This window comes from Corvus kubaryi, unplaced genomic scaffold (assembly GCF_017639235.1).
Source record: "Corvus kubaryi isolate FWS band 111438036 unplaced genomic scaffold, C.kubaryi_AGA036_p1.0 127, whole genome shotgun sequence".
Taxonomy (NCBI): domain Eukaryota; kingdom Metazoa; phylum Chordata; class Aves; order Passeriformes; family Corvidae; genus Corvus; species Corvus kubaryi.
Window position 1 is genome coordinate 396,571 of NW_024580662.1, and position 27,489 is coordinate 424,059.

Consider the following 27,489-nt stretch of genomic DNA (forward strand, 5'->3'; position numbering starts at 1 on the left):
CCCAAACCCCCCAGTGCTCCACGTGCCCCCCTCGAGTTCCCGTGGGTGCCCAGGGCTCCCCAAGAATCCCTCCCAACCCCTACAACCCCCCCAAACCCCCCCGTGGTTCCCCAGTTTCCCCCCTCATGTCCCCCACCTCTTTCGCCCACCTGGCTGCGGGGGCCGGCGGGGGCGGGGTCCCGGCGGGCGGGGTCGTCGCTTTCTGCCATGGGGAGTCCTGCGGGGGGGTCCCCGTCAATGTTCCCATTGTCCCCGCGGGGACAGAGGCCCCGTTCTTCCCGCTGCGGAGGCGGGGGCCACTCCTGGACGCCCGGGTCCCCCCCGGGGATGTCGGAGGAGCTTCTCAGCTCCCGCTGGTCCCTTCCCCCTCTTACTCCTGCCCGGTTCGGGTCGGCCTCGTTCCCCCGTGCTGGTCCCAGTTCCCGTCCCAGTAACCCCGAACTGGTTCCAGTTCCCGTCCCGTTACTCCATGCTGATCCCAGTTCCCGTCTCGTTATCCCCGTGAAGGTCCATTTTCCGTCCCAGTATCCCTGAACCCCCCCGTCCCAATTCCCACGCCGTAATCCCCGTGCTGGTCCCAGTTCCCGTCCCAGTATCCATAAACTGGTCCCAGCTCCCGTCCTAGTAACCCTGAGCTGATCCCAGTCCCGTCCCATTATCCCCGTGCTGGATTCGGCTTCCGTCCCACTAACTCTGAGCAGGTCCCAGTTTCTGTCCCATTCCCAGCCCGTTATCCCACACCGATGGGGGTCGCAGTCCCTCCCCTTGCCCTGGTGACGGGTCCCTGTCACCGTCCCATCATCCCAGCGCCGGTCCCAGTTCCATTACCGCAGCTGGTTCTGCTCCCAGCCCTGTCCCGTGTCCCGGTATTGGTGCCAGTCCCGTCCCGTTGCCCCGCGCTGGTCCCAGCCGCAGTCCCAGTCCCGGTCCTGCCCCGTGTCCCCGCCCGCGCCGGGCACTGGTCCCAGGCTCTGCCCCCACCCACGAGCCCGGACACCCGGGTCCCCCCGGGACCGCGTGGGCCCCCTCGCCCTGGCAACCACCGAGGGGCAGCCCCCAGCGTCACCCAGGGAACCCCGGTGTGCGGGGACACCCTCGGCCCTGGGGACACCCGTGACACGGGGTCACCCCGCGGCCGCGGGGACAACGGGGGCAGCGGAGACACCTCAAGGACCTCACGGACCCACGAACCCCGCTCATCTCAGGGATCCCTGACACCCCGAGGACCCCTTATACCCCACGGACTCTGGACACCTCCGGACACCTCCGGACACCCCCAGACCCCTGACACCCCCACGGACCACTGACAGCCACGGACTCCGGGCACCCCAGGAATCCTTGGCACCCTACGGACCTCGGACACCCCAGGACCCCGGACACTCCTCGGACTCCTGACACTTCATGGGCCCCAGACATCCCGGGGACCCCGGACTCCCCACAGACCCTGGACACTCCGGGTGACCCCGCGGATCCCGAACACCCCACTGACCCTCCAGAGACCCCGGACACACCACAGACCGCCCAGAGACGCCGGACATCCCTGGATCCCGGGCACTCCGCGGACCCCTGACACCTCACGGGCCCCGCACACGCCAGGGTCCCCTGCCACCCTCCCGTGTCCCCGTGTACCCGTGTCCCCGTGTCCCCGTGTCCCCGTGTCCCCGTGTCCCCGTGTTCCCGTGTCCCGGTGTCCCCGTGTCCCCCCGCGCCGGGTCCCGGTGCCCGTCCCCTCCCACTCCCACGCCCGCGCCTGCAGCGCGCTCCGCCCGCCACCAGGGGGCGACATCTCCACGTCCCATCGCTTCCTCACACCTCCCGTATGGCCCCGCCCCGCCCCTTTCATTGAGCGGCGTCCGTTTTACCCAATCACAGTTGCTTCTACTCCCGCCTCTCCAGTCTTGCCCTTTCTATTGGCTACGCGGCGCGGCGGGGGCGGGCGCACCGCGCGGCGGGGCCAATAGCGTGGCGGGGGGGCGGAGCCGGGCCGCCATGGCGCCGCCGCCGCGCTGACCGCGCCGCGCCGCCATGGCCGGGGCCATCGCGTCCCGCATGAGCTTCAGCTCCCTCAAGCGCAAGCAGCCCAAGACCTTCACCGTGCGCATCGCCACCATGGACGCCGAGATGGAGTTCAGCTGCGAGGTGACGGCCCGCGCGGGCGCGGGGCACGGGGGTCCCGCTGAGGGGGGACGGGCCCCCCCAAACACCCCCACACCCCCTGAGGCGGCCCGGGCCCCCCCTCCCCGTCCCTCCTGACCCTCCGCCGGTTCCCGGGGCCTGCCCTGGGCCAGCAGCGGCCCAGCCTTGTTTTGATTATAAGTCAGCGTTATCCTGATGTGATCCGGCGTGATTTTGGTTATAATTGGACATTATTCTGGTTGTAATTCGTCTTTACTTCGGTTGTAATTCACCTTTTCTTTGGTTATAATTCGGCTTTATTTTGGTCATAACTTGGCTTTATTGTGGTTGTAATTCAGTGTTATTGTGGGTGTAATTCAGTTGTATCCTGGTTATAGTTTGGTTTTATTTTGGTTATAATTCATCCTTATTATGTGTGTAATTCAGCATTGTTTTGGTCATAAATAGTTTTGGGTTTTTTTCTGGGTCTAATTTGGCTTTATCCTGGGTGTAATTTGGCATTCTGGTTGTAATTCAGTTTATATTTTGGTTATAATTCAGCTTTATTCTGGCAATAATTCATCTTTACTCCAGGTGTTATTTGGCTTCATTCTGGTTATAATTTGGCTGCATTCTGCGTATAATTTGGCATTATTCTGGTTAGAATTCAGCCTGTACTTTGACTATAATCCAGAGTTACTCTGGCTATAATTCATCTTGATCCTGGTTATAATTCAGCTTTATTCTCATTACAATCCAGCTTCATTTGGGCTCTAATCCAGTGCTGTCCTGCCATCCCAGCCCAAGCCACCACTACACAGTGGCTGTCACAGGGCTCGAGGAATCTCAGTGTCAAGGCTTGAATCCACAGGAATCCAACTCCCAAGTGCTCTGCAAACACCCGAGGACAGAATTTTGGCATTTTCCTAACTTCTTAGCTCACCATGATGCTGAGGGATGCTCCAGGGGGTTGGGTCTGGCTTTTCTCTGCTAATTTCCCTTTTTTGGGCCCTTGGAACTTGTAAAACATTCTCCCAGGGTGTTACTGCCAAACCCCGGGATCTGCTCTGCTTTTCCTGCTTTTTCAGCTGATCCAGAGGGATTGGCCACACAGGCATTGAAACCATCTCTCCCCACTTCAACCTCTTCATTTAATAGTTTATATTTCATTAGCCTGACCCAAACCCTGACGGAATCCCAGCACCCATCAGCCAAGGGATGTTTGTCATCACCAATTCCCTTGCTCTGGAAATCTCTTGTCAGCCCTGAAGAACTTCCTGCTTTTCCTAGGGATTCAGGATTTGCTCTAGACAGCCATGTGAGCTTCCCACTTCCAGCAGAGCACAAGTGTCCTGGCTCTGTTTTTCCTGCTTTCCCGAGGCTGCAGCAATAACTGGGGCTGGAAAGTAAATAATTACTCATTTCAGTGGTGTGGCCGCGTGTCATTTCCCCTTGGGATCAGGGGCTTTGTGCAGTGGTGAGGCAGCGCTCCCGTGGGATTTGGCTGTGGGACTTGAGCATCATCAATTGAGTTTTCTGGGGGAGGTTCCTGCCAAAAGAACTTGTTGCTGCAGATAGACTTCTGCAGCTGCAGGGAGCTCAGGAGCTGCTGCGAGTGTGGCCCTGCCGAGGGCTCCTGGGCTGTGATGGGGCTGGTGCTGGAGGGATGCAGAGGGAATTCAGGCCTCATCCTTCAGCATGGAGTGTTGGAGCAGGAGGGAGGGAAGTGGTCGGATGCAGGTGGGTGATGTTTCACACCTTGCAGGTGAGGAGTGAGTTTTCATAGAATCATGGAATGGGTCAGGTGGGAAGGGACCTTAAAGCTCATCTTGTTCTGCCCCCTGCCATGGCAGGGACACCTTCCACTGTCCCAGGTTGCTCCAAGCCCCAATGTCCAGCCTGGCCTTGGGCACTGCCAGGGATCCAGGGGCAGCCCCAGCTGCTCTGGGCACCCTGTGCCAGGGCCTGCCCACCCTCCCAGGGAACAATTCCTTCCCAATATCCCATCCAGCCCTGCCCTCTGGCACTGGGAAGCCATTCCCTGTGTCCTGTCCCTCCATGCCTTGTCCCCAGTCCCTCTCCAGCTCTCCTGGAGCCCCTTTAGGCCCTGGAAGGGGCCCTGAGCTCTCCCTGGAGCCTTCTCCTCTCCAGGTGAGCATCCCCTGATCTCCCAGCCTGGCTCCAGAGCAGAGGGAGCCCTTGGAGCAGCTCCGTGGCCTCCTGGGCTTGCTCCAAGCCCAGGGCAGCCCAGCTTGAGGTGTGAGTTTTATCCAGGCTCTATCTGAGCAGTCCAGCTCCCTGGCTGGATCTCTGTCCCTGTTTTTGTGTTGTCCTTGGGAGGCTCCTTGTTTTGCGGACTCTGCAGAAACATCCACTGTGTGGATCAGATGGATCAGACACACCTCGAGTCTCTGGGATTGGGAAGGTGGCCCAGGGAAGGGTTTGGCTTGCTCCACACCCACAGTGAGACCTGGAGCGTGGAGTGGAGTTTGCACACTCCTGAAAGTCAGTGGGGTAGGAGAGTTGATTTTTGGGAAAGACTGTGCTCCTCCCTGGAGGAATCAGGCCCCTATCCCAAGCTGTGCCGGGAGAAGAGTGAGCAGCACTGTTGAGCCAAGTATCTGTGTGCCTTGAGGTGTCTTTGAGCAGGATGGAGAGCTGCTGACCCCAGCAGGAGGTTGGGAGAGGGAAATCTGCCTCACAAACACTTGAGAGGATCAGTGGAAGGACGTGCAGTGGGAATCCTGCAGTTTGGGGGCTCTTGAGATGTGTTTTTGTGGCCTGTGAGTGGCACCTGCTGCTGACAGGGACAGAGAGCTGCTGATCTGTTGGATGTCTGGAGTTGATCTTCCATGATCCCTGGGGATTCCTTCCAGCTCAGGACATTCCATGATTCTGTGACCCAGCTGACTCGCCTTCTTTCTCAGTGTTAATTTTTCAGTCTGCTCCCTAGAAATCCCCAGCCATGCATTTTAAGGGATTAAACCTGCTTTGCATCTGTTTATTCTGCAGTTGATGGCTCTAAATTGAGCCTAAATCTAAAATAATTCCTAGAAATGAAATCTTAGTCTTTCTAACACGGTGATGGAGATTAATAATCACGGTTGGGGTTTCACTTTAAAGACTTAAAATTTGTTTGGGGAAATCTTGGAGGCACGAAGTGAGTGTCTTCCTTTTGTTACTTCCATCACAGAGGTTTGAGCTGTACCTAATTAATTGATAACATCTGGAGGAAGGGTAGACATTTGCATAGCTCTTCAATCCCTGTGCTAAAGCAACCCCAGCTGCCTCACCTTCCTGAGAACCTCAGCCATATGGAAGCCTCTTTCCTGTGAGGGTGGGCAGGCCCTGGCACAGGGTGCCCAGAGCAGCTGGGGCTGCCCCTGGATCCCTGGCAGTGTCCAAGGCCAGGCTGGACATTGGGGCTTGGAGCAGCCTGGGACAGTGGGAGGTGTCCCTGCCCATGGCAGGGGTGGAACAAGATGGACTTTAAGGTTCCTTCCCACCCAAACCATTCCCTGATCCATTCAATAATGAAAACCCCAGGGTATTTTTGAGTCCGCATCCAAAGCACTGTTTATCCCGTCCCTCGAGTGGGATGGCAAAGGTGTGGTGCAGCTGGTGTCAGGTTGGTCTCACCCTGTCCCATGTGCAGTTTTTCCCCTCTAAGGACCAAGTTCCCTGGCTGATGGGAGAACCCACCCATCTTTCCTTTGGCCTCGTGGGTGTCTTTGCCAATTTCTTCCTCTTGCAGTGCTCAGTCCCATTATCGTCTCTCCACCTCAGAGCCACGGCCTGTTTTCCAAAGGGTGTGTTTTTTCTTTATCCTTTTCTGTTGTGTTTGTGATCTTGGGCTTGAATCCTGCAGGGATGGTCACTCCATCAAGGTGCAGCTCGCTGCCCAGCTGCTTCCCAACCTTAATCCTTTGGCGTCTTAAAAATGAGTTGGGAAAGCTTTACAGCCAGCCTGGAGAAACAGCTTAAGTGTTCAAGCAGTGAGAAGAGGCAGGTTTGTGCTGATGTATTTGCTGGTCTAAACATGCATTCCATTATTGCTTCAGTGCTTAAACTGTTCCTCTCTGTCCAGAGGATAATCCTGGTTGGAAGGGATCTTTATTTTAGCCCAGTGCCCCACTCGGTGCAGAGCCAGTTGGATGAGGTTGGATGTAAAGCCCTTGTAAGTAGAAGAGTCCTGATTTCGGGCACGTGTGGCCGAGTGCTGTCCCTTTGTCACCAGACACAGGGAGTTGAGTAGCTGAGCTGCAAAGCTCATCCTCTGGAACAGGAACAACTGAGGATTTGGTGGTGGAAATCTGGGTGGAAATGAGTTTTTGAGGAAGAGCTGGTGCAGTAAATCCGAGCTGGGTTTTGAGCTCTGTCCAGTCACTGCACCAAAATAAAAAAGCAGGAGGAGGAAATCAGGGAGCAGAGTGCCCTCAGCTTCTTTCTGCATTGCAGGATACTTGGAAGGGCGTTTATAAAAATCCATACATTCCCAGTTTCAGGCAGCAGCTCGTGGTGCTGGTAGGGGCAGTGACCTCTTGATGCTGCAAAGCTTCTGCGAGCGGGCACAGACTTAACAGGAAGAGACCAGTCTGTGTGCAGGAGCAGCTGTTTTAAAAAGCTGAGAGAAATAATCCCCCTCAGCTACAACATGATCCTCAATAAATTGTTGGGATACCAGCTGTCAAGTCAGTGTTTGGTTCCTCCATGTGCCTGTGTGTCCTGATCCTGTGCCAGCACTCAGGAGCACGTGCTGCTCTCTTTAAATCTGAGACACAGCAGGTAAGGGCTGTTTCCTCACTCATGTCTTGGAGGGGTTTATGCCCCAAAACCTCAGAATTTCTAGTTCACACCAGTGATGTTTGGGAGTTAATGTTTTGGAGGTGCCTTGCTTGATGCAGTTCATTCCCTTAATCTGTGCTCGTAACTTATGGACATGGATCCTCTTTGGCTTTGCTGCCTCACCCTGCACCTGAAAAATTCTCTGCATCCTCTGTTCCCCTCACAGCCTCTTCTAAGCCAGTTGGAAACTTCTGTTACTTCTCTCCAAAGACTGTTCAAAACTGCTGTCAGTCCCCAGACTCTGTTAATTAATCCAGAGATGTGTTGATGCTGAGGGGAAGGAGGGAGGGCATTTGGGACAGTAAATCTTTCTCTTTTGGTGTGTAGACTCCACTTTTGATGCTCTTTAATACCTCTTTTTTTTTTTTTTCTTTGTACAGGCAGTGTCTTTCGAGTAGGTGGTTTTTGAAATTAAAGGTACTTGAACAGGGAAGCAGCCCTGGGAATAATCTCCTTACTTGGAGCACTGGTAGGGAATCACACAGCCCTTGAAATGGGAAGAGAGGCATTTAACCTGGCTTCACTCCAAGGTGAACCGCTGGCTGCCCCTCTCCTGCCCGGGTGAGCTGTCTGTGTTTGGAGCTCAGCAGTGGGTAAGGGTTCATCAGAGCAGGTCAGGCTGGTGCTGAAACACCCTGTGTCCATCAGCAATCAGCTCCTGCAAGGAGGAAGGGCTTGGGGCTGTCGCTTCCCTGGGCAGGGAGCAGTGTTGGACTGCAGGTGTGTAAGTGCAGCACACAGACAGCTCTGGCTGATGTTACAGCGCTGTGCATCCTTCACAGAGCTCCCTGCAGGATCAACATCCTCCTTTCATCCTCTTGGAGCTTCTTGCTCCGCACCGAGCTGCTGTGTGACCCCGTAACTCTTCACCTCTGTGGGCCCAACTTACAGGGCAAGGTGAGGCTTTGGAACATGGAACCATGGAATGGTTTGGATTGGAAGGGGCCTTAAAGCTCATCCAGTTCCATCTTCTGCCATAGGCAGGGACACCTTCAACTATCCCAGGTTGCTGCAAGCCCCATCCAGCCTGGCCTTGGACACTTCCAGGGATCCAGGGGCAGCCACAGCCTCAATCTGTGCTTACAGGGAACAATTCCTTCCCAATATCCCATCTATCCCTGCCCTCTGGCAGTGGGAAGCCATTCCCCCTTGTCCTGACCCTCCATCCCTTGTCCCACGTCTCTCTCCAGCTTAGGAAGATGCTGGAAGGCACCTGAGGTCTCCATAAACTAGGTGAACCCCCTCAGCTCTCCCAGCCTGGCTCCAGAGCAGAGGGAGCCCTTGGAGCATCTCCGTGGCCTCCTCTGGACTGGCTCCAGCAGCTCCAGGTCCTTGCTGTGCTGGGCCCCTGGAGCTGGAGGCAGCTCTGCAGGTGGGGTCTCACCTGAGGGGGGCAGAGGGCACGTTGTCACCAGTTGTTGTCCCCTGCCTCTCCCTGGCTCTGTCTGGTCACAGCCGCCTGCTCTCCGTGTTCCCGCTCCGTCTCTGTCTCGGGCAGACACCACGGAACGTGCTTGGCTGCACCATCTGCATCCTCACGCCTGGGCGCATTTTTGGCCTCCTCGGTGGTTAACAGAAATAGGTTTTAATTAAAAGCTCATTATCGAGTTGTCGTGTAGCATTAGTAAATAAAAATAACTTTTACAGCCCTGCCTTGTGACTCAGTAAGTGGCAATTGAAAATATTTGACATCACTTTATTTTAAAAAAAATGGACGAATGTTACATTTTTGATTCCCTGTTTGCTCCAAATGGGCTTTAAATCTAAATAAATGGTTGTCTGTGGCACTCTGGTTATCATTCAGGTCCAGAAGGAGAAATAAGTGTGGTCTGCAGTCTCAAAATCATCTCCATTTCAGTTGTAGACTGTTGTGGGCATCTCCTATGGGACGGGGTTTTGGAATAGCTGCAGCCTGTATCCATTTCCTCATTCCTGGGTGGTTGGTGGAGGGATGCTCTGCTCAGGCCCAGCTCTCTCCCTTCTGCCATCGCCACCCCTGTTTCAGTGAAGAGGTGTCATGTTCTCTTGTTAAAATTTGATTCTAAACAGGAATAACTTCACTCTGTGGAAGCTGAGCACTTTTTCCTGGGGCTCAGTCCCCTTTTCCCAGCAATCCTTTGGCTGTCGTGTCACAGCAGGGGCTCTTGCCTCTCTTCTCATCCCTAGCACAGAGCTAACACCTAATAAAATGATCTGCAAAGCATAAAGCCATTTTCTGTGTTATTTGCAGGTAAATTGGTGCAGTGAAATCCTCTGTAAATGTGAGTCATTTCTGCAAGGTCGAGCATTAACCTCGTCCCATGGGTGAGGTGTGCAGGGACCGCTGCCATGGGCTTCCCTGGGAAGCAGCTAAGCTTTGGTGTCCTCTGCTCACTTGTTTGTGCCCTTATTGCCCAGCCTGATCCCAGGAAGAGCTGAAGCTCTGGGGGTTTGTGTTTGTGATGAGGAGAAGGTGAGATCTTCATCTGCTCCCCCTGTGCAGAGCCAGGTTCTGTCCCCTGGAGTTTGGGCAGCTCCCTGTTGTCCCGGGAGAGCCTCTTGTGTGAGGAACCTAAATATGAAATTAAACCCATCCCTCTTGCTTCCCCTTCACCACATTTGACACTGTTGGAAGGAAAGCATCAGCCTGACAATGTTTTGGGAATCTCTTTTCTGTGTAGACCCCTTGCTCAACCCTCTCCATGCAGGATGGTTGCACCCCCTTGTCCCTTGCTGCCCATTTTACAGAATCATGGAATATCCTGAGTTGGAAGGGACCTGCAAGGATCATCGAGTCCCACTCCTGGCCCTACCCAGACACCCTAAAAACCCCAGCCTGGGCATCCCTGGCAGCGCTGTCCAAACGCTCCTGGAGCTCTGGCAGCCTCTGGGCCGTGCCCATTCCCTGGGGAGCCTGGGCAGTGCCCAGCAGCCTCTGGGGGAAGAACCTTTCCCTGCACTCAAACCTAAACCTCTTGACAGCTCCATTCCCTAGCTTGCCCTCCCTCCTTGTCACCCCCTGATGAGGGGACCAGACAACCCTTCTGCTCATTTTTGGAGCTACTTTATCGACTTGGGAGCTGAGGAGCAGTTGTGAAACTTGACAGAGAGGTTATGCTCCGAAATAAATCGCGCAGTTGGCTGCAAGTTGGAAATGACTCCCAGTGCGGGTTAATAAATAATGCAAACCCTGTTAATAGATGCCAAATGCGCCGTCTCTGCTGGAGAAAAAGATGATGCCAATAATCTGGACTGGAAATACTCTGTTCTAGCCATTGGCTGCAGAGTTTTAAGTGTTTAGTGCTGTTAATATAAAATGCTTTGCTGATAGATTGTAACAGCTCTGTGCTTAGTAAAGAACACAAACAGCTCGGTGGAATAACAGCCTGTTCATAAAGCACCTCATTCCCGTGTCCCTTTGGCGACTCCTGAATCCCTGCAGCCACCCGTGCTGTGATCCTGCTAATGGGAAAGGAGCTGCAAATGTCAGAGGTGATGCCTGCAGCACGGGGAGGATGCTGGAGTGACGCATCCTGCTCTGTCCTGACGGTCACATTGAGGTTATCGTGATGTAGCTTTTTGCTGGGAGATAGAGCTTTGTTACAGCATCGTGCCAGCCACCCCAGCATACGGCTGAGAAGGTTTTTTTCTGCTCTGAGCTTTTTAGTTTTGCTTGCAGGAGCTCAGAATGGCTTGTAAAATCATCTTTGTGCTTCAGGTGTCACTTGAGTGCCATGCAGGGAATAGCATGACAGGCACAGGATGGATGGGAATGGCCAGCCTGTCCTGGCTGTCCACCAGGCTCCCTGGACAGCAGCTCACTCCATTCCCTCATGCCCTTGTGGGGCTTTTTTTTTAGTAGTTTACAACCACAAAATGTGGCAGTTAATGATACAAAGCCTGTAAAGTATGGGTGAGGAGGGCTGAGGTCCTGGATCTCTGTAAAGCAGTTGGAGTTCAGCTGTCAAAAGATGCCACTTGAATGCAGATTGTTATTGTAAGTACCAAGGTGTGGAGGGAAATCATGTCTGTTGGAATAAAGGTGGCTGCTGATCATCGATATATTTAATGAAGGTAATTCAGCGCAGTTGGGGAGGATCTGTGCTCTGTTACGGCTGGAGTCTTGAGCATTGTGCAGGAATGTTAAATGTCTATTCCTGCCACCACAGAAACGCATGGTGACAAAGCGCTGGTGTAAAATGCAGCAGCAGAAGCCTCACTTAAAATACAGCCCCTTAAAGGGGAACTTGTGAAAAAGGAGAGAGAGTTTTTAGTGCAGGTAGATAATGATAGGAGAAGGGGGAATGGTTTTAAACTAAAAGGGGAGAGATTTAGATTAGGTGTAAGGAAGAAATCCAGCTGTGAGACCCTGGCATGAGATCCCCAGAGAAGCTGTGGCTGCCCCTGGATCCCTGGAAGTGTCCAAGGTCAGGTTGGATGGGGCTTGGTGGAAGGCGTCCCTGCCAATGGCAGGGGTGGAACTGAATGATCTTTAAGGTCCCTTCCCACCCAAACCATTCCAAATTCCCATAACCAGGTTAAAAACGCAGGGGTGAAAAACACACAAAGCTCCTGCTTTGATCCTCACTGCCGCTCTTCCAAACAACTGGTGGTTTGTGTTTTGAGAGGAAACCTTTGGGTCCTGTCAGCTCTTGGGCATAGTTTGGGTACCTGAGGTGGTTTGGTGAGGGGTCACAGGCAGTGGAAATTCCTGGTTAAACGCACTGATCCCATGGGATGTGGAGCGATGTCCCAGGAGCGGCACTGCGTGAGCAGCAGGCAGGAGCCTGTCCTGGGAAGGTTTGGTGCAGGCACTGCTGTGCTGAGACTGAAATACGGTCTTAGAGAAGGAAAAACAGCCCATAATGCTTTATACAAAGCAGTTTAGTGAAGAAATAGCCTTTTGCTGGCAGCCTGCTTTTATGTGCCTGCAAAAATGGTACCAAATAGCTCTTTTAATGGGCCTCACTCTGTTTTGTCTGAGCCCTCGAATTAACCTCCCACTTAAAATCATAGTCAGGAAAAGATCTTCTGCAGTCTGAGCCATCCTGTGCCGAGCTGGAGCCCATCCCGGGGGCTGGAGGGTAGTGAAATGTGTGAAATTAGGGGGGTTATAATTACAGCACTGCCAAACTTGCTCCTCCTGGCGTTTTGACCCCGAAGTGTTGACAGCGCCCGATCCGAATCGCGGCGAGCAGTCTGGAGGTGGTGTTTTTCGGGAGGGTGGCATCAGCTTTGTCCTATTCCGGGACTGTCAGCGTGTGTGTCTGTGCTCTCTGGGAAGGGGGAGAGCAGTGACAGAGTCATTACTGAAAGGCAGAGCTTGGCGATGAGCTGGGCCTGGCTGCGCCCACAAGGCGGCAGTGGGTGACAGCGGGAGCGGCCCCGGCATTAGTATTGATGTGTCCAGGTGGCTCCGGGATTGAGTTGTAGTGACAAGAGAGTGCTCGAGATCTGTTTGCCCAAGGGCTTTGGAGTAATGGCCGTATGTCTCGGTCCGGCAATTGTTTTCAGCCTGCAGATGGAAGACCAAAGTGGCTTTGGCATATTAGATTCATGTGGTTTATGTCCCTCTTCACCTCTCTGCCTCCCAACACCTCCTGCTTTTATGAGCAAACTTCAGGAGCATCATGGATGCAGCTGCAGGATTGCTCGAAGGACACGGTCCTTGAGCAGGACCAATTTTCTCTGCTCCTGAGCTGCTTTTGTCACCAACATTTTCAGCAGAAAATGCAGTTTGACTCTATCAAAATGTGCTCCCAGAGAACCGCTGACTTCAGTGGTAATGCTGGGGATTTTTGAGCTCTCTTTCCCTTCTATCCGTGCAGGGTCAGAGGCTCTGGATGGACACGCTCCGTGCGTGGACTGTGGCACTGCTGACTTTGTGGCTGCTCTCTCTGAACCCCTGGTGTTGATGGTGGTGCTTGTGCAGAGCTTCCTGGGCCTTTAGGGAGACACGTTAAAGCCACCAAGGGGCAATTCAAAGGGATTTTATTCTCTGCTGGCAACAGGCAGGAACCTAAACACATCAGGAACCTAAACGTGAGCTCAACAAGAGCCTAAATGAACCCTTAGGTTCCCAGGACAAGAAACCGGAGCTTTGCAGTGTCATTTTTTGGAAAAGGGGGGAAATCACATCTCAGTTTCCTACTGAGGGAGGAGCTGGTGATCTGCAGATGAGATCAGATGGAAGGAGGTAATGTGTGCCTCCTTAGGATGTTTTTGTGTCTGTACCAGATGCCTGCACAGGGGGGTTAAAGCTGACCTTGTGAGGTGAAAAGAGTGCCTTTGGTTGAACAGAGAGAAGTTCTGAAATCCATCTTTACAACTCTGCTTCCTGTTTGCTCTCTGGCAGGTGAAGTGGAAAGGGAAGGACCTGTTTGATCTGGTGTGCAGGACACTGGGACTCCGGGAGACCTGGTTCTTCGGGCTCCAGTACACGATCAAGGACACGGTGGCTTGGCTCAAAATGGACAAGAAGGTTGGAACCAAAGTTCACAAAATCCCAGAATGGTTTGGGTTGGACGGGACCCTAAAGCTCGTCTCGTTCCAACCCCTTGCCATGGACAGGGATATTTCCCTTGAGAGGTTTTGTGGGATGACAAAGGAGAATGTCCTTTCTGAATGCCCGAGGTTGTGTGGTGAGTGAACTGGAATAGATGTACTTAAATCCCATCCCCGTGGCATCTGGGGGTGTCAGACCAGGAAAAGCTGGCAGAGATGCCCCATCCCAGCATCTGTGCACACCGAATCCCCTGGAGACATTTTGGGAGACAGCTGTGCTGGGGTGCTGCGCTTGGGGGTGACTGCAAAGCAAATGAAACCTAAAACTCTCTTTTTTGTGCCCCTGAACACAAAACCATCAGCAGAAAAGTGGAGTTGCCTCTTGTTTGGTTGTTGAGAAATACAGAGAGCTTGAGAGGAGGAAAAACAGAGTAAAAAGGAGATGGGGATAAGGGAGGAAATACCTCCCAAATATGTGGGGGGTGGGTTTTGGAGGTGTCAGACGTGGCTCTGTTCGCATCCAAAGGATGTAACGCTGCAACCAGATGGTCACGGACACTGAGGGAAGTCTCACCTCTCCTACTGAGGTTTTAAACCACCATTTAACTGGGCAGTACAAGAGAAGGGTGGTGAGAAACACCACTAAAATAAATCCAGTGCAGGGGAACAAGGAGAAGGTCGAGTGGTGGCGCAGCAGGATCCAGCCTCGCTCCGCAAGGACCGGGAGAGGCAACGAGCACATGGCAGATCAGGATCAACCTTCCCTGTCTCATTTCTCATGCTGTTTGTTTCTGCCTTTTTTTGTTCCCTTGCATCATTAGGAGTGTCAGAAATGTTTGTTTTCTTTTTTTAACTACAGTGTCTGAACTATTTAGGTCTGCTCTAGATGTCTAAAAGTGTCTGACAAAAGATGTGCTGATCTGAACAGAAGGGAGCTAGGTCTTGTCTTGAAGAAACCAAATGGCTTTTGTATCCCACAGGTCCTGGATCATGATGTCCCCACAGAGGAGCCCAAAACTTTTCACTTCCTGGCCAAATTTTATCCTGAGAACGCAGAGGAGGAACTGGTCCAGGAAATCACCCAGCACTTGTTCTTCCTGCAGGTGGGAGTCAATATGGTGTTATCCAACCTGAGGGAGAGGGAGCCAGGATGAACAGAAGGTTCCAGGGTCAGAGAGTTGGTCAGCAGAGTGTGCTCCACATCCTTATGTTCACATCTCTCCAAAGGGACGTGTCTTCAGCAACAAAAACTTCCTAAAATAGGTGAAGGATGGTTTTTGTGGAGGAAGCAGTCTGCCCAGACTGGCAGACCTCTGAACTGGCAGTCAGGACTGATGAGGTGATCCATAATATCCATAGGTGGTGGCTCTGGGACATGAATCTGTCAGCCAAGGGCTCGTGTCCCTCTGCAGAGTATGGGATGAGCTGTGCTGAGGGGTGGCAGCTGCCTTTGGACGTGATGGCATCGTTGTGTGGAGTAGGGAGTTTCATCCTGGAGAGCAGAGTGCAGCCAGCCCGTTCCCAGGCTGTACAGCAAAGTTCACCTCCTCACGAAACAGCCCCCAGGTAACTGGAGCAGAAGAAAATCCCAGCAGCTCAGCTCTCTGATGGAAAAACAGAGGAGAAGGGGCAACCTCACGGTCCCCCACCTGCCCCAGGAACTCCTGCCCTTCAGCTAAGCATTTGGGAACTGTGGTGAACACGTCTTGGTTGGGTTTTTATATTTAAATTACTCTACAAAACTTTGTGTCCTGAGAAATCAGTTCAGCTGATGATGTGGCAGTGCTGCATGGCTGGTAACAAGGAGCTGCTATCACAGGAGTTCTCTTTCAGAGACATGATCAATTTTCCGCCACAAAATCCATTTTCTGACACATTTTTCCTCTAAAGAGTTGTGTCAAGCACAGTTACAGGGAATAGAGAACTCCTAGACAGACCTATGGGTATTCACTGGGATGTTTCAGCTGCTCTGTGGCTGTTAATTTGAAGATAAACGATAAAAATTTTTTAAAAGTCACTCATTCTTATGTTCCTTACACTGAAGTCGAGGCAACCTGAATTTGGGAATACCACTGCAGCCTGGAGGGTGTCCTGCCCTTTCCAAGTGAGCCCACCAGCCTCTTGATGCTCCTCACTCTTCCAAAGTCCATCTTTTTTCTCCAGAGCCAAAAGTGTTCTAAATGCAAAGTATTGCTGTTAATTTCCAAGCTTTGTCTCGTGCACTGGTGTCCCTGTAGGGTTATTTCTAAATGCCTCATTTGCCAGGAGCTTTATCCACGGTGAGGAGAAATGCTGTTGGCATCTTTGAGAAGGAAAATCAGAGAGGAAAAGCCATTCAAGCTGCATTTTGTAAATGCAGACCATGACTTTGCTGCTGGGATTTCTGTGCTGAGAGGAGCCTGGGCTCCTGAATGCATTTGGGAAACAGGAGCACGGCTAAGCTTGTAAACTCTCCTGTTTTTTATCTTGATGCAGCAGAATATCTGCTGTGATTATGTTGTACCCAACTTTGAGGACTCAGAGCACGTTATAAATTCAAATTGATGTTCCTGCATCTCTTACAATCCATCTAAGCCTCCCAGGAAATCGGAGGCTTTTTTTACTGTTTTTTTTCCCCCCCCATCTTTAATCAGGAAAATTAAGTGTGCCAACCCAAAAAATATCGAACATGACAGGTTTAATTTTTTAATGCACAGAAGCCAGGGAAGTAAAGCCCCGTGTGGCTTCGGGGACCTGCACGTTGGCTCTCCTGGGAGCTCGCACAGGGCTCTGCCTGCTGCTAAAAGCTCTGCCACGGAGGTGACCCGCAGCTCTCCGTGCTGGGATCCGAGGAACTGGCCTCCAGCACAGGTGAGCACTGACTCACAATGAGGCCTGAATGTCCCAGAGCAAAGCTTGCAGTGCTCAGAGACTCGGCTGCAAGCTGCTCTTTTATTTAGCAGCGTGGCTGGATGTGCTATCAATCCCTAGCATATGCCTTAAGAGGTTTTATCGCTGTGTTTACATGCAAGGCTTTTCCCCCCCCTTGCATTTAGCAACAGGATAGAGGTGCTGTCATTTTTCACATGTAAATTTAGCTCTTCTCACCAAGCTGTCTGAGAAAGGTGGTCTGTGAAAGCCTGAGCCCTTCGGAGCCACCAGAGACTTCCTGGGCCTGGACTGTGATTAGTGTTAGGAAAATTGTTAACTCTGTGTGGTTGACAGCTCGAGTTGAAACAAACTGCAGCCATCTGCTGTGACAGTCATGCTCTGCTGTGCTCCACTAAACGTGTGTTATCTGTCCTTTGCTGCTCTGTGTGCAGGTGAAGAAGCAGATTTTGGATGAGAAGATCTTCTGTCCTCCTGAAGCCTCTGTCCTGCTGGCCTCTTATGCTGTCCAAGCCAAGGTAGGCACCAAGGGATGCTCCAAGGGTCTGCTGGGGTGATGTTGCTCCAGGGAAGCCAGGTGCTTTGTGGTGGAGCCACTTCCTGGGGAAAGGGAAGGCAGGGAAAGCTGTGAAAGCTTGGGAAGTGAGGGGGCTACACCAGCACTGCTGCCTTCTCCACATGGCTGCTTCCTGGCTACCTCCAGACATTGGATGGGTTTTTTGCTTTCTCTTTCTAGGACTCTTTAGCAAATGCTCAGCTCATGAGCTGCTGAACCTGCTTGAGTGTGGCTTACTGCTGGAGCAGGTGAATTCCCTGAGCCTGAGGTTTTTTGGATCTCCTCCCTGCTTTTGCCACTGTAGCCAGAGGCAAGCCAGCTGTGGGACCCCCAGCTCCACTGCTCCCCCAGAGTACCTGTCATCATGAGAATGACTTTATTTCAGGGCTGGAGCTTGCCACATCCATTTTATTGCACTGTGAAAGGGCATTTCCTGGCTTCTCCCTTTATCTTGGGTTTGACCTTGGCTGCTTGGCCTCACCAGACAGAGGGAAAAGTCGGCGTTCATTGAGTTGTCCTTGTTGCTCTGCTGGGTTCTGCTCTGGGCCCAGAGTGGGTGTTTTGCTGAGGATTTATTCCAGAGGACACTGTTCTCCACTTTGGAGTGTGCAGCCTTGGACAGCTTGCCCAGGGCAGAGATTCCTGGGATGGAAGGAGCAGCCCAGGGTTCAAAAGCCAACACATTCTTGCAGTGGGGGACATAATTGCTGCCTGTGTATGCACAACATGTGCTGCTGCTCCATTAACAGCTCCAGGAGCTCAGCTCCAGTTCATGTGTGCGAAGATCTTGTCTTTGGGCGAGAAGCGACTGCAGTCTGAGCACAGCCCAGCCACGTTATCGCTGCAGCTCACGTTGATTCTGACTCTGATGGGATTTTGGGAGGCTTTGGCTCACACGACCGCAAGCAGGTGGCCATGCCCTGGGTCTGGTGACTCCAGCTGTCCTTGAGGAGCACGGCTGTGGAGAGGTTTAGGAGGAGCAGGTCTGTGGGGCCACCTTTGCTGGCAGTGCAGGAGAGGGGGCTTGGCCCTGTTGTCTGAAGAGAGGGCCTGATCCAGAATGGTTTTTTCCCTATGGCCATATAATTTTCCTCATAATAGAACCCTGGGTGCCATGTTCTTTGATGGTAAGTGTTTGGATTTACTAGAAATTGGTGTTTTCTCCTCATAGTCAGAGTATTGATGAAACCATGTTTTGTTCAAGAGACTCATGAGCTAGGAAAAGAAAAGTTGCTTTTAGAAATGTTTCTGTTATTGTGAAACATTCATCACTCTTATTAGAGTGCATGAGTAAACATTTCTTGGCTTTCTCCATTGACCTGAGCTGAGGATATGTAGGCAATGACTTTTCCTGCTGCCAAGATGAATAAACGTTGGGTAAATACTGAGTTCTGTTACCTCTTGGCCAGGACAGCTCCTGCTCACGTGCTCGGGAACAGGCTGTGACTTGGTGCAGGTCGGTTGTGCCATCCCCTTTGTCCTCTTGGCACCTTGGACGTCCTGGGGCGTTGGGAGGAGGTCACATGGGGTCAGAGCAGTTCTGACCGTGCTGAGATCAGGAGAAGGTGGAGGAGGGATGACTTTTCTGCTCTTCACTAATGGGCTTTTCTTCAGACATCCCTTTCCTTGCTGCCCCTCCAGCCTGGGATTCCCCCTGCGCTTTCATTCCCGGCAAAAGCGAAAGCTGAAAGCACATCTTTGATAGGGAACCGGGAAGAAAGATGTTGCAGGTCATCTCCTTCCAGTTAAATAGGATCATGATGTCCTTCCTGGACAAGAAAGCAGGCAGTCAGCGCAGTAATTTCACTAATAACGTGTTGATTTGCATGATTAGGGGCATAATAGCCTGACACAGCAGTGTGTGTGCATCCAACAGCCACTTACTGACAGCCAGGTGCTGCTGGTCCATCCACACCAACCTGAGACAGCAAAGGAAACAGGGGGGTCATAAAAATAACAGCTTATTTATTTCCCTCTCGTTGTGTTCATTTGGGGAATTACTATGTGCTTTCCCCTCCAGCCCTGTTCAAACCACCCACACTGCTTTCAGAGGTTGGAGGTGGTTCAGGTTTTAAATAGCTGGGAAAGACGTGGGATCAACAGGAAAAAAAAAAATTGGGAACATCCAGGAGGTTCTTCTATTTTTTGCCCCTTAAATGCCGTGCTGCAACTCTCTCAGCACTTCAGATCTCGTAGCACAGCAAACAGCTCTTTAATTATTATTGTTTTTCCCCAAAACAAGCAATACTTGGTGTTAATTTGGAGCTGAGCGTGCCTGTGTTTATCCAACAATCTAAGCCAGGCGTGTGATCGTGGTAAAGGCAATTCCATGCCCAATCATGAATATTAATCATACAGTTCAATTAACAGGAGCTGAAATTCCATGACAGTTTGAAAGTAATGAATTAATTGAAAAGGCCTTTAGAAAGTACGTTTGCAAAATCATTTGAGCCAACAAATTCTGCAATACTTAAGCCATTTGTTGATTTTTGACTTGTGAATAATTAATGTTCTCATCCAGACTCCCCTCTCAGTACAAATATTCCTCTGGGACATGGCAGTATTTTTCAGCACATGAAAAGTCACATAATCCATACTTAGTCTTGGATCTCCGTGGAAGATCACAACAGAAAATAATCGTGTTAATCCTATTTGCTATTATTTTCATCACCTAAAAATGATTTACCTGCTGCCTGTCCAAGGTTATTGGAGTTGTTTCCTTCAACAGTGCCACGTTTTCAGTGCTGCTTCCTTTGAGGGGGGGCTCAAGGGCCGTGTAGCTGCAAAGTGCTGCATCCTGAGGAGCTCCAAGACCTTGGAAGACAGAGTTACTGCTGCTCAGCACCCTCCTGGATGAAATCCGGGCTGGTTTTGTTCTATTAATTGAAGTCTGAGTCAGGGTAGGTTGTTGTTACATGCTCCCTTCGCATCTGCATTGGCTCCAGATCAATATTTGTGTCTTTAATCCCCACGTGTTGTCTCCCAAGCGGAGAGGTGGGATGTGTGTAGACTTCTGATGCTGAGCTCTGGTTTCGGTGCACGATGCGATGGTCCTGGCACGAAAAGGTGGCTGAGAGGAAAAGCCTCCTGACTTGTTACATGACCACCAAATGCCTCTTGGTCTTGGGTTTAAAAATTGGCACCATTTTGCACTTCCTGAGCTGAGGTTGCTTGGAAAAGCAGGGAGGGAAGGGCTGCCTTGCTTGCAGAATGAGTGGCTTGAGCAAAGGGTGCCATGTCTCATGCAGTCGGGGACTGCCACCTGTGTCACTGCAGAAGTCCTGGTTGCCAGGTGAGTGGAAGTCACAGCACTCTGTGTACTTGCCTCACATGCTTTGTTCCTCTCCTCCTGAACTTGCTGCGTTGTTGGAGGAGCCGTTTGCCAGCCCTCTGAGGCCATGCAGGAGGTAAATTCATTTTCACATGCACCGCAGGGACACGCGGCTCTTCAATCTGTTAATAAGCAGTTTTCTTTCTCAGTCACTTTATATGCTGCTCAAAGAGATGTAAATCTAAACAAATACCAGTAATTAGTGGATGCACTTAACAAATCTGAATTGGATTCCATGACCCAGTTGAGCAACAGACCCTCTGACAGAAGAGCCACCACCTGCCTGAGAGGAGTCTGTCAAACTCCTCTAATTTTTTTGATATTTATTCATTAGGGTGATGAGCAGTGGCAGAGGAACTGCCATCTGCCTAACCTGGATTGCTGCTATCCATCAATTTTTGGGGACAGGTCTTTGTCCATGGCTTGTTTCCTTGTTCCACTACCTGTGGAACCACAAGGACCTCTCAGCTGTAGAATCTTGCCCTGCCTTGGGGGAAGTGTTAATTAGGGCATGATAATGAGAATAGAATAGACAACCATCATCTAGTTCAGCGTGGACATCAACTGGTGATGGTCATCAACTGAAGCTGTGGGAAATGGTAGAGTCACCATCCCTGGAAGTGTCCAAAACGGAGCTCTTGAGGACCTTAGGGGTGTTCAGTCACAGGCTGGACTTGATCTTGGAGACCTTTTCCAACCTTAATGATTCTGTGATGGTGGGAAGTTTTGCTCTGCTCCCACCTCTGCTGCATGATGAGAAGGAAGCTCTTTGTTTCTCTTGGCAATGAAATGACAAAGAAAGCCAGGTTATTCAGCTTAGAGAGCAGCAGGTTCTCTGCTCGTGGGGTGGAGGGGTGAGCAGGCCGTGTTTGCTGTCTCTCAGGGGTGGCTGTGAGGGGCTGAAGTGTTTGACTTGCCCTTGTTGTTAACGTGGGGTGGGCACTGTGTCTGTGCTTCTTCCCAGTACGGTGACTACGATCCCAACGTCCACAAGAGAGGCTTCCTGGCACAGGAGGAATTGCTTCCCAAGCGGGTAAGGAGCTCAGCGGAGCCGGTGAGTCGGTGTCCAAGCTGTCCTGAGGCTGGATGTGGTGCTGGGACCTGTCTTGGTGGTTTTGGCTTTCTTGCTGAGCCAGGAGCAGCACTGTGACCTGGTCTGTGTCTCCCATCTATCCCAGGTAATAAACCTGTACCAGATGACTCCAGAGATGTGGGAGGAAAGGATAACAGCCTGGTACGCCGAGCACCGGGGCAGAGCGAGGTGAGCCTGTGCTGCTGTGCTGGGGCAGGGCCAGTCCCCTCCCCTGGGAAGTCACCAGCCTTTGGGGAGCTTGGGCAGGCTCTGGATGAGCTCTGCCAGCAGGTTAATCCCAGCACATCTCTGCAGCAGCCTTGGGAAGAGCTCAGAGCTTTTGCTGATGGCTCTGCATGTGCCCTGCTGTCCCCTGGTTGCTGTCAGGGCCCTTGAGAGAATTTAGGAATGATGCAAAGTAAGGACTCACCTGCATTGGGGATCAGGGGGCTTCTGGGGCTGGGAGAAGAAGTAGGGATTCAAACTGTGTATGGCTGCCTCAGGTGGCAAAATGCTCCTCTTGGGGGATAAACCTAAAGCCATGGATGTGAAACAGTGGCATCCCAGCCAGGGATTTCCTATTTATGCTGAAGGGATTGGGAGGTGAACAAAGCCAGGCCTGGAGTGCTGCATCTCAGCAGCCACTCACATTCTGGCAACTGCAGAGTGGGATTTGCTCTTGGACTTTATTGATCTTGCCAGCAAAGACAGGATTGACCTGTGTGATAGAGACAGTCCAGGCTTTAAAGCCTGGTGAGTGCTTAGGATCAGCAGGAGCAGCCGTGTCCCGCTCTGATCCTCCCAAACGCTGTTCCTGCCCTACAGAGATGAAGCTGAAATGGAGTATCTGAAGATAGCCCAGGACCTGGAGATGTATGGCGTGAACTATTTTGCCATCAGGGTGAGTTGGGTGGGTTGGGCCTCCTGTTTTCCTGCCAGTGTCATCTCCATCTCCTGGAGAGCCAGGAGAGCTGGGAGGTGGCACTTTGGGGAGCCCCAGCTGTGCTGAGGGGAGGCAGCAGCTCCTGGTACCCAGTGCTGGGTCACTGCTCAGGGCTGGCTGAGGAGGGGACAGTGGTTCATGTCTGACCCTCCCAGTGATTCCTGCTCTTTCCTTTCCTCATGCAGAATAAAAAAGGCACAGAGCTGCTCCTTGGAGTTGATGCCTTGGGTCTTCACATTTATGACCCGGACAACAGGTTGACCCCTAAAATCTCATTCCCATGGAATGAGATCCGGAATATCTCCTACAGTGATAAAGAGGTATGGATGTGTCTCACCTCCTCCCTGAGAGCAGTAAGAACACAACTGGGATTTAAAATGATTTCTCTTGGCTTCTCTGTCTGCTGTGCTTGCTCTCACCAGCTTAGCTAAGGGCAGCTCAACTCCTCCAGCTGAAACCTTACTCCAAGCCTTCCTGAAACCTTGCAGGAGTGGGCGTGCAAGGGGTCACTGCAGAGCTGCTTCTCCTCTTTGGTTTCAAACCTTCTATGTAATAATCTTTTCAAAAACCCCAAATTGCTGTTGATGTGCTTAGCCCGAATACCAGAGTTCAGAAGTTAAAATCTCTTCTTTACTGAATATATTACAGTATTTATTACTGTGGATATATTCTGTATTATGGAATACAGGGAGATGTATTCCTGGGGAGAAGAGCTCTTGCCATCTCATTACATCATCTTGGGTTTCAGGCTGCTGGGCTTGGCATAGCAGCTGAAATCTTTTTAGGATGTTGAGCAATTTAAGCCTGCTGTTGGATAGTTACTTATTAAATCCAGTCTAAATATGGGTCTTTGGGATTGTTGGCCCCCAAACCTAACTGAGAACAGAAGTGCAATTGGCTGTGGAGGGGGGACTGAGCAGCTCCTTTTTAAGTCTGAGAGAGCTGCTCAAAGAAACCAGCTGCCTTCATGGTAAGGAAGAGAATTAACTTCTTAATTAAAAATGGTTTTCTAATCTAAACATGATATTGATCAGGGAAGCAGCTAAAGGTTTCTCATCAGCTGCGTTTATTGCATGTCTTGTGAAGTTTTATAAGCAGTAAATCCGTGCTGGAATTGCCTCCACTTGCTTTACTCCTTAAAGAGCTTCACGACTGCAAAAAGCCCAGCACTGAGTGACTTCCGAAGCTTCCCTGCCTGTGACAGTGCAGTGGGAGCTCCCCAGAATCCAGGGACTGACCCCTCCATAAGCAGGCCTTGCCACAGGACTGTAGCAGAGCTCTCTCAGGGTAAAAGACGGACCCTTTCCATCAGCCAGTCATCTGTGTAACCAGGTGCCCACGAGCAGGCCTGACCTGATACAAGCAGGGCCGAGAGCTGGGAACAGCAGCTCTGCCGACACCACACTGGGGGTTATCCCTCCTAACAAAGATTGACTGTTCACATGGAGCTGAAACTCCTCTCCCAGCACGTTCCTGCTGCTGCTCTCAGTGACTGCTGGGGGCTCTGCTGGAGCCTGAATCCAGGGACGTTCATGCACGTCTGCTTTTGTGAAAGTCTTAAAAGATTGGCTCTTAAACTGCCAGAGCGAGGCAGTGCCAGGGCAGGGCCCTTTGCAGGCAGGGCCGTGTATTGACAGATCTCCCACTCTAATGGACACACTCTGTCTGCTCCAGCTCCTCAGCCCGTTATTTCTGTAGCATGTGGGGGAGTGATGGAATATGTGCATGTCTCCTAAAAAATGCCATCTTGCAGAGCACTCCATCTCTTCAAGTACCCTTTTGATAGTGCAGAGGCTTCTCGCCGTCCCAGGGCTTCATTACCAAAACTCTTGAGGGATTTGTGCCACCACTCTCCTCTCAAGAGAGCCACTGTGGGAGAGCTTTGGAGAGGGTGAAGCCGGGCCATGGGTAGAGGGGGTTGGCTGACACATGGAGTGTAAATACAAGTTAGAGACAGGGAATAATAGTTTGAATTGTGGGGATGTCTTAGGGAACAGCTGAGTTCTGGAGAAGAAAATGCATGGAGAATTCTTCTGGGGAGCTCTTTTGAGTGGAGGTGTTGGAAGGGCAGCAGCTCCTTGCTGTGTTCCTAATGCAGCTCTCCTGCCCTTTTAACTCCCTGACAGGAGAGTGCAGCCAGATGGGAGTCGGGCTCTTCTCCCAGTTAACAAGTGACAGGATGAGATGAAACAGCCTCAGGTTGTGCCTGGGAAGGTTTAAGTTGGATATTAGGGAAAATTTCTTCGTTAAGGGGCTGTCAAACCCTAGCCCAGGCTGCCAAGGAAAGTGTTCAAAACACTTGTGGATGTGGCACTTGAGGACATGGTTTGAGGGTGAACACAGTGGTGTTGGGTTGACACTTGAATTTGATGATCTTGGAGGGCTTTTCCAACCTTAATGATTCTGTGGTTCCATCAGGCAGCTGAGCTGGTTCTTCCTCCCTTTGGAAGCATCCTGAGTTCCTGCTGTGGTTGCCGTGTTCCCTGCAGCTCCCAGGAGAGCAGCACCTTGCCTGGGGAGGTGCTGAGCTGAACCCCCATCCCTGCAGGGTTCTCTGCAGAGGACGCCAGCACCTGAGGCCCCCGTGTTCTCCTGACTGGAGGAACAGTTGTCTCCTTGGCTGCTTTTGATGCGAGTCCTCTTGCTTGGCTCCGAGCCACAGGGACGGCTCTGAGCCGCGTGTCTGACCCTGCTGACCTGCTCTGAGCCAAAGCTTTCAGGAGGAATTTTATAGCTGCGTTTTTATTAAATGCACCACTCTCTGATAACTCTCTCCCTCTTTATTTTTTCCTTTTCAGTTTACGATTAAGCCATTGGACAAAAAGATTGATGTTTTTAAATTCAATTCATCAAAGCTGCGTGTGAATAAGCTGGTAAGTGCACAGACAGTCTTTTTTTACTGCCTGCAGCAGTGGGTTCTGCAGAGAGCGTGAGACAACGAGCTTTTGGGGCTTTTCCTCTGAGAGGGAGCTGCTGCTGTGTAGCTGTGGTGGGGTGTAGCAGTTACTGCTCGCTGAAGGAGGGAAGGGGGAGGCTCAAGACAAGCTACTCCACAGAACCTCTCCCCCTTCCCTGTTTTTTGCTGCCTGTCGGAGCTCTTGGCTTTCAGCTGACCTAAATAGCAGAAGCACTTAGTGAATACAACTCCCAGCTTTGCTCAGTTCCTCTTTCTTCCCCTGTGGATCTTTCCCATTCTGCCCTGTGTTGTAGCTTTCCCTGTTTTGGGGGACACCTTTACCAGAGTCCTGGCTTTTCCCCCTCTGAGGACACTCTGCTTGGACAAGGATGGACTGCACTGAGCTGTCCATGTTGGAGACCAGCTTTAGCTGATGTTCTGGGTTTGGATCCGTTGTTGGGTCACACAGGGACCTTTGCTGTCCTGGTTGTTGGCTGTGCTTCACGTGCCATAGGAAGTGGGGCTTCCTCATTCCCTGCATCGTCAGGTTCATAGTGCTGAAAGCTCCTCTGACTCCAGAGCAGTCATCTGTGACTTGGGAAATGCCATTTGTTACCTGGGTTGTGGCTGCCCCTGGATCCCTGGCAGTGTCCAAGGCCGGGTTGGACGGGGCTTGGAGCAGCCTGGGACGGTGGAAGGTGTCCCTGCCCATGGCAGGGGGTGGCACTGGATGAGCTTTGAGGTCCCTTCCAACCCAAACCATTCCATGATTCTGATCATGATTTTATGAAATGGAAGAAGAGCATGTAAATCAGTCCTTTAGAAAAGAATCCAAATTTAGAACCCTGCTTTTATTGCCAAAAAAACCTTTTCACTCCTCTGTGTGCCCACCTTGTGCTAACCCTCCTCTAGCATTGCCACCTCCCTGGTCCTTACCAGAGAGAGACCCACACTGGGGCTCAAATCCCTTCAGCAAAGGTATCTGGAGATGCCCAAGTAAGTTTTTTGATAAGCCTTCTGTTTGTCCAAATGGAAAGTGGTTTTCCTTTTTTTTTTTCCTTTTAATTTATTTTTCAATCTCAGTGCCTTAGACATACACTGGGGAGAAAGTACAAGTTCATCTTGAGCCTAAAGAAAGGGGGCAGTGAGAACCAGGGAACCGGGCAGAGCTGTAGCAATTTTTATTTTATTATTTGGCCTCTTGCCTTTTTAGGGTGGGTGTAAAACAACACCCAGGCTGTGCTGGAGGCACAGAAAATTGGTCTCTGCAAAGAGCTGCTATACCCAGGAGCTGGTGTTTGGTGTGGGACCTGGCTCCCTGCCCCTCGTACGGCTGTGAGAGCTCGCAGGGTTGGAGCTCAGTGGGTGGAAGCACTAACAAGCACCAAATCAAAGCAATTCTAGTGTTTTTGTGTGTCAAGAATACAAACCACCTCATCGCCATCATGTGTACAGCTGTTTCTCTCCGCTCTTCACCCCTGACTGGAACAGATTCTTCAGCTGTGCATTGGCAACCACGACCTCTTCATGAGGAGGAGGAAGGCAGACTCGTTGGAGGTCCAACAGATGAAAGCACAGGCCAGGGAGGAGAAGGCCAGGAAGCAGGTGAGCCGCATGTCCCAAAACCAGTGAGCCAAAATCAGAAATGCAGATGGGCTTGGGAAGGACAGGTCTCTGGAACGGCGTCAAAGCAGCTTTGTGGGAAGGTCCAGCTGAACATGTTTCAGTAGCCTGCTCCCGGTTCTCCAGTCATCTCAGCTTGGCTCTGCAGGTTGATAGCAGCCTGAGTCCAGCCCCCAGTTTGGGAACAAAACTGAGAGGACAGGAGGAAAGAGCTGCCCTGGGTGTCTACAAGTGACAAGATGTGTGTTGGGACAGTTGGTACATCAGGGGCTGCGAGGGGGAGCTGTGCTGTGCCGTAGCTCTTCGCCTCATTTCTAATTGTGGGGTGATGGAATGCACGCCGACATTCCGGGCTGTGCAGCCTGCAATGCTAATTCCACGCTGGCCTCTCTCCATGCCACGGGTCAGCCCGGGCGGCCGGCACGGCGCAGCAGAGGCAGCGGCGTGGAGCCCACGAGCAGAGATCAGCAAATTGAATTGTATGAATCATTGTTTTCTGCTCGTAGACCTTTTCTACTCACTGAAACCCACACAGCTAATCTGAGCACTGGTGCTCGGAATATAAATGGCCCTTTGGCAGGGAAGCCACCAGAGAGGAGCAGGAGAATCCAGAGCAGTCGCTGCACCCAGCAGGGGCTTGTGCTCACGAGTCTGGTGCCTTACTGGGTTTGAGTGCAGCCACAGAGGTGCTTGTGTGGGGTGGAGGTGCCCAGCTGGCCTGGAAACGGGGCATGGCTGCTCCATGAGGCACCTCTCT

The 27,489-nt window shown here is 51.7% G+C and overlaps 1 protein-coding gene across 5 annotated transcripts in view; it reads left to right on the forward strand.

Moving 5' to 3' along the window:
- The first annotated feature begins 1,972 nt into the window (after positions 1 to 1,972).
- NF2 (neurofibromin 2) overlaps positions 1,973 to 27,489 on the forward strand; it is a 47,105-nt gene continuing 21,588 nt past the window's right edge. For all 5 annotated transcript variants that reach the window (XM_042023279.1, XM_042023262.1, XM_042023290.1 and 2 more), the window contains exons 1-10: positions 1,973 to 2,139; positions 13,295 to 13,420; positions 14,424 to 14,546; positions 16,746 to 16,829; positions 21,163 to 21,231; positions 21,377 to 21,459; positions 22,096 to 22,171; positions 22,399 to 22,533; positions 25,012 to 25,086; positions 26,601 to 26,714. In XM_042023279.1, the coding sequence (XP_041879213.1) occupies positions 2,026 to 2,139; positions 13,295 to 13,420; positions 14,424 to 14,546; positions 16,746 to 16,829; positions 21,163 to 21,231; positions 21,377 to 21,459; positions 22,096 to 22,171; positions 22,399 to 22,533; positions 25,012 to 25,086; positions 26,601 to 26,714 (999 nt within the window). In that variant the 5' untranslated portion in view covers positions 1,973 to 2,025. The remainder of the gene's footprint in view (positions 2,140 to 13,294; positions 13,421 to 14,423; positions 14,547 to 16,745; positions 16,830 to 21,162; positions 21,232 to 21,376; positions 21,460 to 22,095; positions 22,172 to 22,398; positions 22,534 to 25,011; positions 25,087 to 26,600; positions 26,715 to 27,489) is intronic.